The sequence below is a fragment of the Echeneis naucrates genome, chromosome 4 (assembly GCF_900963305.1).
Source record: "Echeneis naucrates chromosome 4, fEcheNa1.1, whole genome shotgun sequence".
NCBI lineage: Eukaryota > Metazoa > Chordata > Actinopteri > Carangiformes > Echeneidae > Echeneis > Echeneis naucrates.
Window position 1 is genome coordinate 4,136,019 of NC_042514.1, and position 16,204 is coordinate 4,152,222.

Genomic DNA, 16,204 nt, shown 5'->3' on the forward strand with positions numbered 1-16,204 from the left:
AATAAATTCTTCTCTGTGAGTCCATACAACATGGGGGATGAGAGAGAAACAACACTATTTCCATTAGGTTTTCAAAAAAATTTAATTCTCCTGTTTCATCTATTTTTGCACCATATCATGTCCTTGTTTTTCATTTAAAAACTACATTTGGAAGTCTTTTTCCATATCAATACCAATTCAATGCATTCCTTTAACAGTTAAATAAGAATAAAGACACACTTGTGATAAGCCTTTCAAATACTTTTTATACTGAAAGGTTTATCATTTAATCAGTACACATAGTGTACACACATATAGTATAATGTGCTATATATGTAATCTACTCTGTTCCTTTGCTTTCCACAATGTGCCAGCATGTAATGTGAAACTAAGCTGTCAAAATTCACTCTGCTCCTCTCCATGTCTCAGGAAATCCCAGTACTTTTAATCTACTCAACAGATGAACAAATTTGATTATCAGACGACACCCTGAGAAGCAGATAACTGAAGACTGGTATCAACTTCTTCGTCTTTCCCACAGAAAATCTTCATGCTGTAGACACAAACCAACCACAGAGTGAAGATGCTATGTTACAATGGAAACCAAGTAATATTCCTATGCAGCAAATCGAAGCTCTGCAGATTGGAAAACTGATCTGTCCCAACCGTGTCATTTTACAGCAGAAGTTTAGATTAAAAGAATCCTGACATCACTAATAAACAAAACTTTGCACAAATATGTCACTTGACAAATTGCTGAAACGTTGATAAATTTCTCTTTTGCTCCTTGCTACCACCTGTCATCGTACAATCGTACAGCTTTTCTGCTCAGAAATGAGCAGGACCCGAGCGATTGACATCACACCAATGTAACAACTATCTTTGACAGAAACACCCACAGCTGCAGCCTCCATTATAGTGTAGCTACAATTTCAGAAAGATTCTTTTCTTATTTTTAGAGTTGTGCTCCCTGCGGAGAATTTAATATGCATCAACCAACAGTAGCTGGCTGGCGAGCCCAGTGCTGGGTGACAGGGAGAAAGTGGATCACAGTGGCAGTTTTAAAAGGTGAGAGTGGAGCCCTCTGTGGCCCGTGGTCCAGCCTGCCTCCCTCCGCCTCTCGCTGTAGCAGAGGGCAGCCACGCGTTAGGTTAGCGGGAAACCAGACCTGCCTTGCATGAAACCAGGTGGCAGCTAACTCTGGACTGTGAGAAGTTTCCTCCCTCTGTCAGCTTAGGCGCACGTTGCCCCTGATGAGGTGATCTGCTGATTATAGATTTGTCAACAGCTCAGTTGCTGAACAAACCCCGGGAGAGAGAATATGCGGCCACGGTGCCAAGTGGGCTGCCAGTGGAAAAATGCATTTGTTTGTTAATATAGCTGTGGAAAGTCCTGAGAAGTAAAGCCAGCTCCCTGGGCGCCCACTGCCAAGCTGTGGCTTCTACAGTGAAAAATGATGCTGCTGAGAAATTGCATGAGAGGTATTTTGATTAACATGTACCAACTTGTACCTCCATAACAAAGGAGAGCTGTGGACCAAAATAACACTATGTGAGACATGGAAAGACAGTGATGGGGGCATTGTAAGCGGTAATAAGCTCCACGTGCCATAAAATGTATTATAATTTTTTTTTAATCTTCTGCTAACAGCAAGGGGAAAAAATGATATGATAAGTGAGTGTAGCTAACATGTGAAGCGTGACTGACATGTACTTCCACATTTGAGGACATCAGATAAAGGGCTGGGAGACAGAGCAGAGAGAGAGGGAGAGGGAAGTGTGTGGGTTGGAGCACCTGTTCCTCCCTCGCCTCTGCCTCCCATTGAGGAGCATGGCAAAGGGAGCTGGCCGAGCCTATTTATATACAACGCTGGGTCCCGTTACAGCTGTGGCATAGGGCCAGGCTGTGGCAGATTGAAGCGGGTAGAAAAGAGCAACATGCAGGCCCTGCACTGTCTGAAGGCTGGCCAAGAGAAGAGAGAGGCCTAAATCAGATCACACAAGCGACTTTGGTTTGCCTTTTTCTCAGTACCTTCCGGCAACTGGCATAGGCAAGAGGAGAGAAGGACAGGTACAGACAGAGGGAGACAAAGAGACCGAATGTCAACAGCAAGAAAGAATGAGGAAGAAGAAAATAAGTGAGGGGGCCTGCTGGCAGAGGTGCTGGGTCACCGTCACTTGTTTTTAAAAACAATGACTATGTATTTTCTTCCTCCAATGAGCTTGGCTCGACCTTGGGACTCCAGGCTGCCAGGAAGGAGGAGAAGAAAAGAGAGGTGGAGCAGCAAAGTGAAAGAAAGAGTAAACAGGAGCAGAATGTGAGTGAACAGCCCTCTTTGACACCTGCTAAGTGTAACAGGGTGCCTGATGGGAAGTGATCCCTCAAGTCCATGTGACTACAAACCCAAATGTCAAATATCCATCATGTCAACACGTGTAGTCTGGCAGTGAAACACGTCTCATGACCATTTTTATGTGAGATACGAGATAAAACCAGTAATTTGGCAGATTGCTGTCCTCAAAAAGAAGAAATGTAAACCTCATATCGTACAGCATGTATAGCAGATAAAATGGTCCTTGTCTTTGAATTCGAACCTTTTTGTTTTCTTACTACCCATTTCCTCATTCCATGTCCCGGCCTCTTTTCTTCTCCTTCCTCAGTGGTTTGTTGTTGCACCACAGTGTAATGCCATTTACACATGAAAAGAATTTAAATTGAAGAATATTGATGCAAACGGCATCTGCACCCGACAAAATTGCTATGATTAAGGTGCACTTTAATGTTACCGGGATGTAGCAACATGTCATTTCAAACATATATTCATTCTGTTTTTCTACTTATTTCAATTATCAATTACTACCCACATGTTCCCTGTCTAGAAAGTAATTGGACAACTGGTAATACAAAAAACAAAATAAATAAATCTCAATTCTCAATTCTCAAAAATTCTAGCCATGCTTTACAAAACAGCTAAACCAGGTGGTGCTCCAAACAAATAAAAAGCACATTTTGAGGGGGGTGGGACAGCATTCCTGACATAGCATTCGAAAACAGACAGCGGACTATGAAACAGGAGCCAGTAATCAACTGCAGGCTGCACTATGTCTTGAGCAAATAGTACAAAACCGACATATCACACACACCGAGAAAAAAAAATGCTGCCTGCACTCACTCAGTGAGTAATATGAAAAACATCTGATGTTCCTTTTCATCTTCCCACGTTAGCGAGTGGAGCGCAGCGTCTTGGTGTGGTGAGCCCTCGGCCTGAGAGGGAGGCAGCCGGGGCTCCGTTCACCCTGCTTGACTTGCAGCCACACGGCAGCAGCTGCAGGGCCCAGCCCCACCAACGCTGTGACCCACAAACCAGAGCTGCACATGAAGCTGGACAACCTATGCCTGCCTGGTGCCTGTGCCAAGTCAGCTACTTCCAGAAAAAATGCTTTCTTTTTTCTTCCAAACCTGCTTCTCTGCTTTCTTACACCTTTTACGGTTGAAGAGGGGCTGCAAAGCTGCATTTCTGATCTGAACCCGCGCACATTAAAATTTTGGCTTGTATGTTAGCATTAAGACTGAAATGGGAAGGACCAATGAAGATTCAGATAAGTAAGGCAGTGTATAAGAGCTGTGATGGGACAGCTGCCTAGGCTGTAGCTCAATATGCTAACATGTTCTTTTGACACTCAGTAGTTTTAACCTTCAGCAATAACAGCTTAGGGGTTTAGTAGAGGTATTCCCTGTGTGGAGAATGGACGAGTGAGCTCATCCCAAGCATGGCAAATCCTATTGATTTCACTGGATTGCTGCAAGGCTGCCAACTCCGAGCTGGAGCTGCATCCAAAATTTGATGCAAACGAAGAAAAAACACCAAAAGAGGAGGAAATAATTTGATTTTAACTGCCTTGAAATTAGACTCCAATTGTTTGTGTGCAGCTTTGTCAATGTGTCTGCATGTGTGTGTGACAGACTCCGTAAAGAGGAATCAGGAGACAAGCTAGTGAGGAGGGAAGACGGAAAAGCAAGCAAAAAAAAAAAAACAAGGCAGAAAAAGGGGTAGAGGAGTCAACAGGGAGATTTGAAGTTGGGAGAGTTGACAAACCAAGATGGAAAAGAGGGAGAAGCAAAGGGGAGGCTGGAGGGATGGAGAGCAGAGGGGCCAGGTCAGTTTAATGGCCCGTTTGTCTGCACTGTTTAGACCACCAGCTCTCACTGGCTGCTGCAGGAAAACCTCTTTCTCTCTCTCACACACACACACAAGCAGACACACATCCCGCCTCTCCTCTCTTTCCATATCTCTCCCTCCCTCTACCTTTTCCATTGCTCGGGCCTGTACCCACAGCTTCAGAACTGCTCATGAATGTTTGCAAAATATTACACCCAATGACCCAATTTCATTTCACATGAAGCTGGGATTATTTTGACCGTTATCAATAAACATGCAAGGGCGCACAACTGTACCCCTTCCCCTTATGTTTGTTTGTCCACAATAAAAGAGTTGCAGATTCCCTAAGATTTTCAATAGCTGCCCCTCCCCCCCCCCTCCTCTGTTGGTTTTTCCGTACAGGATATCCACGCATGCTAGGTATGGCATGGTTGAAATACTGACGTCAAGTTAAGGTTCAAAAGTGGCCCCTCGGCCAACAAATCCCCCGCTGTTACCTAGGCCTCTGACAGACTGGTCCCTGGAGTGGAGCGGTCTGTGGCCTCAGTGGTATTGTTAAATGACTTCCATTCATTATACTGTCATTTAACAGCAAGAGATGATTCAATATGGGTCCCCTTTAACTCTAAGTGAATTACAAAGGCCTGATGTGGGCGCATCAACTAGGTAAAAGCGCTTCATCTCTCTGTCCCTTTTCACTTTGTCTTGGCATCCGTCCCTCATGTCTTCACTCAGAAGAAGGCTACAGTTCTTATGACAAGTTTAACACCGTCAGAGGTGCAATGGATACACAGCACATGTTAGCAACATGTGCCTGAATGCTGATGCTTTGTTCTGTTACGTTACTGTTGTTTTTATTGCCAGAACACACACACACACACACACACACACACACACACACACACACACACACACACACACACACACACACACACACACACACACACACACACACACACACACACACACACACAGGAAGGGTATACGTTAATAAACTACAAAACTTCAGATTATACTGTCTGCTTTAGATCCTTATTTTTATAACTTCACACCAATTCCAAAATCGTCATCCTGCATCAATATGCTCCTTTTGCTGATAGTTATAAAAGTGGCATCACAGAATAAGATTAAATCTTAACCTACCAATTAAACCTTTACTTAAAAACATAATAATCATCCCCTTGCTACACTTACAACAGTTTTCATGCTCATTCATGCAGAGTAATGCTGATTTTCTGGATTTGTTTTCAACCAGCAACTTGATTGACATGAAGTTAAAGCTGCCATTCAGGTTGGAGTGCGTAGCTGCTGTGCAGATCTGCTGTTAAAACAACTAAACAATATATAATGGTTTTCTAAGCTAGAAATACAAAGCAGCGGTTTAAGAAAAAAAAAAAAAAACTATCTACCACATTTGAAGAATACATTTTATGAATAAATGCCCTCTACAGGTGTAGAATTATGTGCGGTAAACGTTTTTATTAATCAGCAGTACCCTGCCATGTCAAAGTCCACGTATTAGTAGGTTTGCTATTACATGAGTCACTGCCAAGGATGTCTTAAATAGAAGTGTTCAACAGATAAAACTGTTCATTCTCAAAAGGCATAAACAAACCAATTAATAAAAAAACTGTTAACAATTACTAAAACCCATAATAAAAATCATACAAGTATATATTCCATAATTTAAAGATTATGTGTACTGCTTGGCCAGTGGTTTTGTGAGGCATGTCCAGATTCTCACCCATCTGGTTTCATGACTAGTAGGTGAAATGGTGCAGAGGTGGACTTCACAGTACAGCGGGTGCAAGAAGGAAGTGAGAAAGAAGGAAGCTTTGTGTACCCTCTTTCTGTAAAAGCGGGTGGTTTCTATCTCCCGCTCCATCTGTCGTAATGTTGGTGAAGAGTGTGCCTGCGCTACATGTTTTAAAAGTAGGAGCGGTGGATGGCAGCTGGACCGGTTTCATGCTGGACTTCTCCCTTCATCCAGTACAGAAAAACAAGTGAGCCACTGTACTCATCACAACTAAAATTATGGATCAATACTGACTGAGCCTACAGTCCCAGGACTTGCATCACATATTGACAGAATCAAGACACTACTCTAGGAGGGGAAAAAAAAAAAAAAAAAAGCAGCCGGAAGCGTATTGCCCCTGGCAACAGCAACTCAATAATACGGTCAACAATATTAAGATATGACAATTATGCCAAAAATGATTATCCTACTTTCTATCACTATGCGCTAAAAAAAAAAAAAACAGTTAAATGTGAGTTAAATGCACTGAGCCAAGAAGTGTATTTAAACATGAGAGGTTGGTGGGGGGGGCACAGTAGTCTACTGCCAGCACAGCTAGTCCTGTCACCATAGAAACCCATCTCAGGCTAGTTCATCAGGGCAAAAACAGAATCGTCACTCCCCCCAACACACACACACCATCACTGAACACATTACAGATACAAGCACGAGTGCTCATAAAAGGACGCACAAACACACACACAGACGCAGTGCTGCAAACAACATAATCAGAGAAGTCCATGTGACTGGCTGCTGTTGTTCATGATGTGCAGGTGACCACGTCAAGCGTCACTTAGACCCAGCTGGAGCAAGCAGGCCTAATAAGGGAGGAGAAAACAAAATGCAAAGAGGGTGAGAGAGAGGTGTCAAATGGATGGTGTTCACACCTTTAAGAGGTTTCAAAGAGGAGGCTTTCCCACCTCATACAGAGCAGGATTAGCAGGTGTGTGTGTGTCTGTGTCAGACACAGGTCTGCAGGCTGTGCGCATCTGCAGTGTGAAAGAAAAACAAATCAGTGGATGAGAGTGAACCCTCTTACCCCTGAACGTCAAAGCAAACCAAGGGTGGTTGAGAGAGAGAGAGAGTTAGCGAAGACCGAAAAGGCTCGGACAGAGCGGACAGACGAAAAACTGTAGTGCACCTTCACACTAGAAGGAACAGTTTGGTCAGAGACATACATGCAGTGAAGGACTGATGAAAGAAAGATTAAGGAGGAAAAAAAAAAAATCTATAAAAAAAAGCATGTTCCCATTCATCACAAGCTTTCTCCTGACTGTTAATGTCAGCGTCAATGTCAAACATCACACAGTCCAGTTTCTGATATTGAAAATGTAATCCAGAAAGATGCAGCTTTTAGAATTTCACCAATTCAAATGCATCTGATTGCTGGATTATAACACAGCTACACACACTGTATGGATGAGGTTAAGTCACGTGTCTCAGCCACAAATTTCAACAGTTGTCTGGTTCTGTAAGACTGATTTGCAAAATAACCAGACATTTGCCTAACTTCAAAGATTGTATTCATCGTGTATAGCCAATAGTGTTATTTTACAGCTTGAATGTATCTTTTCTTTTGCCTAACAGCCATCAGCATTATGAGTGTGTGTGTGTGTGTGTCTGTGTGTGTGTGTGTGTGTTTGTAATTAACTGCTAAGAGACTCACTGGGCTCTGTGTCAAATGGCCACTTCTCAGTCATATGACAGTCCTCAAAATAAATTTAACCATTCAGGTTCAGTTGCACAACCACTCCTATCCAATAAACATACACAAACACACTTCTATACATCGCACTGAGATTGTACCTTAAAAATACACAAACAACGTACAAGGTTTTCTGCACTTGATGGAACAACAAAGGTAAATTTAATTGACTTTGTTATTTTAATATAATCAACTGCTTTGACTTGTTCAAACCACTAAATAAACACAATTAAACAATAAACATAAATATAATCAAATATAAATGCCACAACTAAGCATTCATGGATTTAGAAATTTTCATTTGAAGTAAAATTTTCATAAATGTAAATTTTTTCCCATGTATTGAAAGTGCTGCACAGATCTCTGACAAAAGTTGCATCACAACGAATTATTAAGAAAAGATTCAAAGGGTGTCAAGATTTTACACAGTTCATACAAAAAAAAAAAAAAAAAAATATGACTAAGGCAGCACTGTTCTACCCCATTAGCTGTAAACAGGAAGTTATTCACATTTCTTTATGAGACACAAACTGACAGTGGTAGCTGGAAGGGAAACCCTGAAGAAGCTGGATCAGTCTCACATACTCGTCGACTGCTCTAAGTGTGACCTTCGAATTGGGGGATGGGTTTCTAAACTGCAACCACCGAAGAGCAGAGATACAGATTGTCATGCTTATTCCCACTCAAACAAATCCAGCCTCCTTGTCTAAAGTCCACACTAATGTAGACAAATCAAGAAAGTGTTTAAAATGTCAAATATTTTCTATCTACACAGTTGCTTAAAAAGTCTGCCGCCCACTGAAATGCCAAAACAATAGAAAAACACTTTTATCTCTTGTGCTGGGCAGGCGCCGGCCCCTTGAGCCAAAAGCTTTACGCCATTTCTCAGAGTTCTGCTGCTTTTCTACGATTATTTACAAATCGGGGGGGGGGGGGGGTGGACACAGAAAGAAAAAGTTTTTTGCAAACATACATAAAGTCCTGCCAGGAGACATCAGAGTCACCTGTCCAGGTGTCAGTGTTTGACTTAGCACGACCCAGCTGTCTCCACTGTATACTACATGTGAACGTACTAATCAAGATATCAAACTTGAGGGACTAGATAAAATCATATGTAGCTATTTATAATAGCACTTTTTAAATTTCAGTTAAACCAAAACAGCCATTTTGACCGTATGTACACCAAAAACCATATTTTTTTTGGCTCCCGTGAAAGGGGCGACAACGTGAAGACAAAAACGATATTAATTCCCAATTTGCCCACAATAGGACACGACATGGCCTCAGCTAGTGTCTGGTCCTGCCTGCAGAAGGCCCCCAAAAGATCCCTTTGCTGATCCCTGTATTACAGAGCCGGCTCAACTTGGATTTTACTGTGTGAAGTCACCAACGGTTAAAATAGGGCAGATCCAAACAGCAACAAGGACTATCAAATCAGATTGTTGCAGCATGGCGTAACGGCACTCTCTGTGTGCGTCTGTGTGTGTTATCCCTACACTCCATCCATCCCCTCCCCAGCTAGACCACATTTCTATGCAGTGAGCAGAGGTTTACATAAACAGTCACAGTTCTCTATCTAGGAATGGTAGTCAGAGAGGAGGTCATCAGCTAAGCCCTGAATTGAACAGACCTGTAAGACCAACACACATATTCCAATGCTCTCCTTCAGTTACAGCCTGGCACGATAATGTGTTGGAGAGGAAGAACTCCTTTGATCACAGTGTTTGTGAGAAGCGGCACCAAGAAACAAATCAGTCGGTTTGAATTTTCAGTGTTTCACATGAATCCCAGTGCTACAAGCAGGCTGTTCTTCAATAACACAACTTCAAATTTGCCTCTGAATTAATTTATCAGCACTTTGTTTGCTTATTTTCTGAACCAAACTTTCTAAAAAGGGACACGAAAAATACAGATTTGTCACTTGTCTGGGAAGTCTTGTTAAAACTAACATTAATATTACTACCAGCATGTAAAAGTTTGGTTTTAATTAAAAAAGGCAGCTCCAGCTGCTTGTAGCCCATATTTTCAGACATCTTGCATTAATTCACTTCTGACCAAAGTCTTAGGGCTGGTCTCTAACAGTCCCCTTACAACTATGGTCATTAAAGTGTTCTTTAGCATAGCAACCTTCAATAAGACTTGTTTCTATTTGTCTGTATGTTCACCTTAAACCTGGTTTACTTTTTGGGCAGACATGTTATTGGTATAGGTATTGTTGCCTTTACGGGATGTGTTGAGGTTCCATGCGATATGTAAGTGACTTAAATACCTAGCTGACGCGTTCATTCTCAGATTTTGGACCAATTCAGCAATGACAGTGTCTTTGATATAGTATACAAACAAAAACACTGGAAGTTTCTGGCTCATGTTCATGCTCAGCTGCAGTGGACCATGAGGCTTCTGGGTTTCAGTTTCAGTGGTATGACAAACTATAAATTAAGTGCAAGGTCACATGGCCAAGAACACTTAAAATGATCAGACATAATCTTCCAGCCATCACCATGCCAACATCACATTTTACAAATGTGTGTTAAGCTTTAAATTCGATGCCAGTGTAATTAACCTTCTGAGGGAGCATGCAGCTGGATATACTTATATGAAGAACATCGTGATTAATATTAATTGTCTCTCTTTTTTAAAGGTCAAATATGAGAAATCCTCCCAGCCTTTAAAAGTATTCATGGAAAGAACACAGTAAAAACTTTGTACGTAAGCGTGTGTCAAAAGCACACAGAACTGAGCACACACAAACCAATGCGATACAGGAATGTATTTGCTTGTCAGCTAATCAAACTGTGAATTGTGGAAATCAAAAGGTCAGTTTGCGTTTTCCATCTTCGCTTGTATTGCATACACACAAGTGCAAATAAGAAACGGGGAATGAATTGGTTTTGCAAGTTAGGAAGAGGTTGAAAGGGAGACTTGGAAAGATCAGAGCAGGAGGAAGCACTTGGGAAAGACGCACCAGCAGTTTCCTTTAGCAGTACATATTGCCTTCCTGGCCAACACTAAAAATGCAACACACAGCTGGTGGAGCTTCAGTTCACAGCCTCCATTGTCTGCTTTTCCAGTGAACATGGACTATCCAAACATACAATGGCAATCTGCAATCAGCAGTAAGGCAGCACTGGGAAAGCCATGATTCTGCATTACGGCCATTAAACATACAGAGTAGGCTGTATATTGGCAGTCCATGCAAGTCATGGCAACAGATAAAATAGGCATTATTGAAGCAAACACTCAACAGACAAATAACATTTATAGCAAATTTGAAACGGTGAAACTATTAATAATACTATAATCAATTGGACAAGCATTATGGTCTTGATACTTCTAAAAACTGCTAGAAATGAGCCATTGTCTAAGCAACTAATTACATCAGTATTTAATCATCTATGTTTAAAACTATCTGACTATCCAATTTGTGAAATTCTGCCTCAAAACTAAAGTATCAGTTTTAATATTAAAACTAAACCTTTAAAACTAACTTTTACCTGGTGGATTAAGGTGGTCAATCTCCACTTTAGACAGCTTTTAATTAAATGCAGGCTTTTCTCTTTGTTGTTTTATTCTGGAGTAACTAATTCGTGAATGTCCTTCAAGGTGTTCTGATATAGAGCCAGGGATTCAAGAGCGAGGAATAGTCATTGGTTTTGCACTGCCACATTTCTTTCCACCCACTTCATGGTTTTCGTGTTTCAGGACACCACGCATGTCATGCGTCATGCATTAATGCTTGTTAATTTCATAGCAAACACATCACACAATTTGTCCTTTTGATGAAATTGATGTGAGGTGGGTCAAGGGGCCAGTCGGGGGGCTAACAGGCAGCCCACTACTGAGCCTGTTACTCTAGTACACACTGTTCTAATGCATGGTCAACTCACACACACACACAGATACATAGAAAGCATACATTGCCCAGAAGTGGGCAGGTCAAGAGCTGAGCCATGAAATCCTGCCGAGAGCACAGGATGTCTATGGTGCATACTTAAATGTACACAAATGTACGATCCTCTTTCTTTTCTTTCTTTCTTTCTCTCTCTCTCTCTCTCTCACTCACACACTCATGGTGGGCCACTTCAAACACATTCCACAACATGCACAGCATTGTCAGAAAATGCCACAGTGCAGTTCAGTGAAGAGAGCCTGAGAAACCAAATGAGCTGCAGACAAACTCATACACGAATGGAGAGTATCTCTACTCTGGTTTCTCTTCTAATTCACTATTTTTCTATCAGTTGAGCTGGAATAGTAATAGTAAGCTCTATCTGTCTAAGAAAGATTTATGTGGGCATTTAATTTACATTTTCAGAGTGCGAAGTGGTTAAGGCATTGAAGTAGTCTATGTGACAGATCCGGTTAAAGAAGCACATATACTGTGGAAAACACATTTTCTCTCACACACACACACACACACACACACACACACACTAACCCCCTCCAACAGAGCTGTGCTTACAAGCCCGAGAGGAACAAGAAGGGGGCAAGGCTCCCAGTTGCACAACTTGTTTTTGCGAGTTATACCATGAGACAGCTCAGCGGTTACTTCAAAAAACTGTTTGCTGATAACTACGACAAACAGCCCAATCGCACTCAGCTAACAACAGCCTGTAAAAATGTTTTGCCTTACAAAGCTCTCTAGAGTGCAGTCAGCAGATCACAGCGACAGCATGGCTGATATATCAATACTGCTTCCCCCTTTCCCATGACTGAGGTGGAGATGTCAGGCAGTAAGTCGATTCAGAATGAAGTATTTTAAGTATTTTGGTTGTTGCCCCCCATCCCCCCAGCGTAAACATCTGAGCAGCACCAAATATGGTCACTTCCAAGAAAATTTGAGTAAATCAGGAACTAGAAACTGCCAATGACATGAAGAAATAAACAAATAAACAAAGTCGGATCCCAGTCTCATAACACCCCCTTTCCAGGAGCCTCTGTTCGATCAGCATACAAAATCTGTGGAGAGGAGCTACAATAATTTCTTTGAATCTGGTCTCTGGGGGCCACGTTCAAGTAGTGCAACTTAAAGTTTGTGGATCCACAAGACAAAAAAGAGCAAATGTTACCTCGTGGTTTATTTCCCTACTTTTAAGCTTGTCTACATATTCGCTTGCTCTGGTCTAAGTTCATGGACTTAAACAATTATGCAACACATCATCTAAAACACAAATCTCATAGGGACAATAGTAGGACAAAGGTTGAAGCGCTGATATACATGTAACATACACTTAAGTTGAGTTCAGAAGTTGTTTTCCAGCTATTGTGTATGTACTGAGATTATGTTTTTAAATGAGACATTCATCCATTCATTGATTTATTTACTTTTCCGCTGTCATATAATTCTGCCATAATAAAATGTACCCTTTTATCCATACAACTAATGTCATTTTTAATTAAAACAGCTCCCCCACCTTCCTGCACTTTTTACTTATTGGTTACGAACTTCATTCTGTGAACACAAAGTGTGATGTCAGGGGAGTTTTTCCCCCCACTACACTTCTGCTCAAATGATGAACAATGATGGCATCAATCGAAAACAAATTCCCTAATACTCCATTAATACTATTATTACAGCGAGGTCATTAGGCAGTTTACAGGGGGATCATTATCTCTGTTTCCGTGTCTGGCAGGGCTTCATGACACTGTTTAGGTTACCCGCTGTTAGAATATTATACTCCCAGGCCCTAATTCATTGATAAATAATACGTTAAAAAGAAAACACACACACACACACACACACACACCATGGAAGGGACACCATGCACCGAAGAGGACCGTACTTGAGTCAGATCTGGTGCTAAAGACCGATGTAGGCTAATCCACCACTTATAAAGACACTTCTTAGCGTCGGCAGCTAATTTGTTTACGTTCTGGCTGCAGCAGCGCAGCGTGTGAGCGCGTGCGTGCGCGCGCGCGCACGGGCGTGCGTGTTGTTGTTGTTGTTGTTGTCAGCGTGTGTCCGTCGCCAGGAGAGGCCTAACTTCGCTCACAGGACCAATCCTGCTGCTCCCAGTTTAGACTCGCTGCAGCAGACCACCCTCGTCCAGTTACAGCGACTAATCTGGCCCTGGGGCTGGCGCATCACGCAGGCCGCTAAAATGTGTACCTTTAAGAGACAGTACGGGGGGGTGGGGGTAGTTTTCTGTGGTGGGGGGGGGGGGGTCTTCTTCGGAGGAATATCAATTATTAGCGCGAATATGCAACAAGTGAAATTACTCGCCCCCTCAATTGGACCATGCATGGAACTTTACGCATGCGCCAATGCGAATGAAGCCATGACTGAAACTTCCACCTTAATTAATAAAAAAAATGTACATTAATATTTAAATATTCATACTACTTTTCCTGAGCTCCATTATCCCAATTATTACAGCAGGGACTTAAAGCCGCTCCTGTCACCACAAAGTGAATTGAAATTGTCTCATTACTGTTTGTTTTACACCTTGATGTGATTAATAGTGTTTATATCGACCTGGTTGGACTGCTGATGGCTGCCTTTATCATACTTTATGACATTTTATCCCGGTATAATGGTGCCATTTAGAAATATCCACTCTATAATCTTTTTTTTGTTGTTGTTCTGTCAGGTTGGTGCCGCTGCAAACTCTGTAAATTGGATGATATGACATGTGCCACCCCAACACTGCTTCTTAAATAATACTATAAATAAACATCACTTACTTTCTCCGTTTGTTAGTCCACACTGGCATATAATGCAGGTGCAGATGATAAAAAACACAATTTGTGCTCTCAGCTTTAGAGTCCACCGCCTCATTTTGATTTGAGGATAACTTGTGCTCTCCTCTTGAAGCTTCTCAAAGATGGGAAAAAAAAAACAAACAAACAAACAAAACTCCAATCCTGAGGGAGAAATATCTCAAATAAGTCGATGGAATATCAAAAGTAATAATTAAAAAAAAAATGTGTTCTTAAAACTTCAAGGTTTCCCCCCTAAGCAGGGTGGTGGGGTAATAAATGTATGAGTATCTTCCCTGCCAAGTCTCTGATGTACGTGCGCCCTGGAAAAAATGCAGACCACTAAATAACGTGATCTTGGGTTCTGGTAACACATGTGCGAGTAAAAATCTCCATTGTCCACAAACGGAGGCGCCAGTCCACGTTCATCTGTTTAATTTTGGGTGCCTCACAGAACCAAGACAGGAAATAATAGTATTATTAATATCCCACACGCAGAGGGCTAGTTTGGAGATCCCCGGAGGAGGTCCACCGGCCCCGGGCTCATTTCTCTGTAAAGCGCTGCTCCAGTGAGGGAAGACCCACTTCAAATTAAAAAATAAAAAAAAACAACCAGAAAAGAGTATTTTCTGTTTTGCTTTCTTATGCAGGAGGATAACAAACAGCCCCCTCCTTTGCTCCTCGGGAGGGCAAAGTTGTGCCCAACCTGAGAGCCGGAGCCGGAGCTGGAGGGTCCACAGGTCCTGGTGTCTCCTCAGAAGCTCAGATTGAGGAGAAGTGAGGGGTGGTGGGGGTGGATGGTGGTGTTGTTAGTTGGTGTTGGTGGTGGTGGTGGTGGGGGCAGGAAACACCTCAGAAAGCAGCTACGTGCAGAGACTTCAGCGCTTTCCTGCTCCGACCCTCCTCTGAACTCCTTCACCCCCGCTGACCACCGCCACCACGCCGCCGCCGCCGCCGACGACGGGCGAACACCCATAAAACGACGAAAAACAAAGGCGGAAAACTTGGGAGGCAGATGTTACTTCCTCCATCCAACGGAGGAAGAGGAGGAGGAGGAGGAGGGGGACAAAAAAAAATGTAAAAGGAGGCTGAAAAGGAGCTGGGCTGCCGTTGAAGTGAGGAAAAAGTCCGCTCCACGCCGCCCGTTGGCTTCCTCCGACGAACGTTAGCTGCGGGGCGAAAAGCGGCTAACGTTAGCTAGCTAATCCAAAAACAAACCGGGTCTGAGTGCCGGCGGCGAGTTTAACAAAAAATACATTTATTTATATAAAAAAAGGGAAAACTCACCCCCCAACACACGAACACACGCGCACACACACACACACACACAAAGCCCAGGATCTCCGATAGTCAAAGAAAGGATGGAGGGAAAACAGACGTTAAAAAGACTTTCTTTTTTTTTTAAATATATATTTGTACGTATAAAAAAGACGGGGGAAATGAAAACTAAGTTGATTCCCGTTCCGTGCAGCGGCCGCTCTCCCTCCGGGTGTCCCTCTCTCCGGCTCTCTCTCTCCGCCAGTAAACAAGTCCTGCCAGTCACCTCAGCTGGGCCGGTCTGCGGGAAAACACGGACCGGATCGGCCCCGCAACGCACGACCAGACGGACGGATCTGGACTGTCTGAGCCTTTGGTTCTCTTTGTCCCGGAGGAGGGGGGTGAACACACATCACACAACAACAACAACAATTAAAAAAAAAAAAAAAAAATTATAGTTGGATATGTCTGAGTTTAAATTTAAAGCTATTATATATTTTTATTTTACATTTTTTTATTCATAGGTAAAGTCAGAAAAACAACAAGAAGTTGTAATTTACAACAGAAATTTATTTTTTCATTCTTGATTTTCCTTTAAATGAGTGAAAAA

The 16,204-nt window shown here is 42.4% G+C and overlaps 1 protein-coding gene across 1 annotated transcript in view; it reads right to left on the reverse strand.

Annotated features, from left to right (window-relative positions):
- insrb (insulin receptor b) overlaps positions 1-15,837 on the reverse strand; it is a 74,804-nt gene extending 58,967 nt beyond the window's left edge. The window contains exon 1 of the mRNA XM_029500854.1: positions 14,323-15,837. Within this exon, the coding sequence (XP_029356714.1) occupies positions 14,323-14,416 (94 nt within the window). The 5' untranslated portion in view covers positions 14,417-15,837. The remainder of the gene's footprint in view (positions 1-14,322) is intronic.
- Positions 15,838-16,204: the final 367 nt, after the last annotated feature.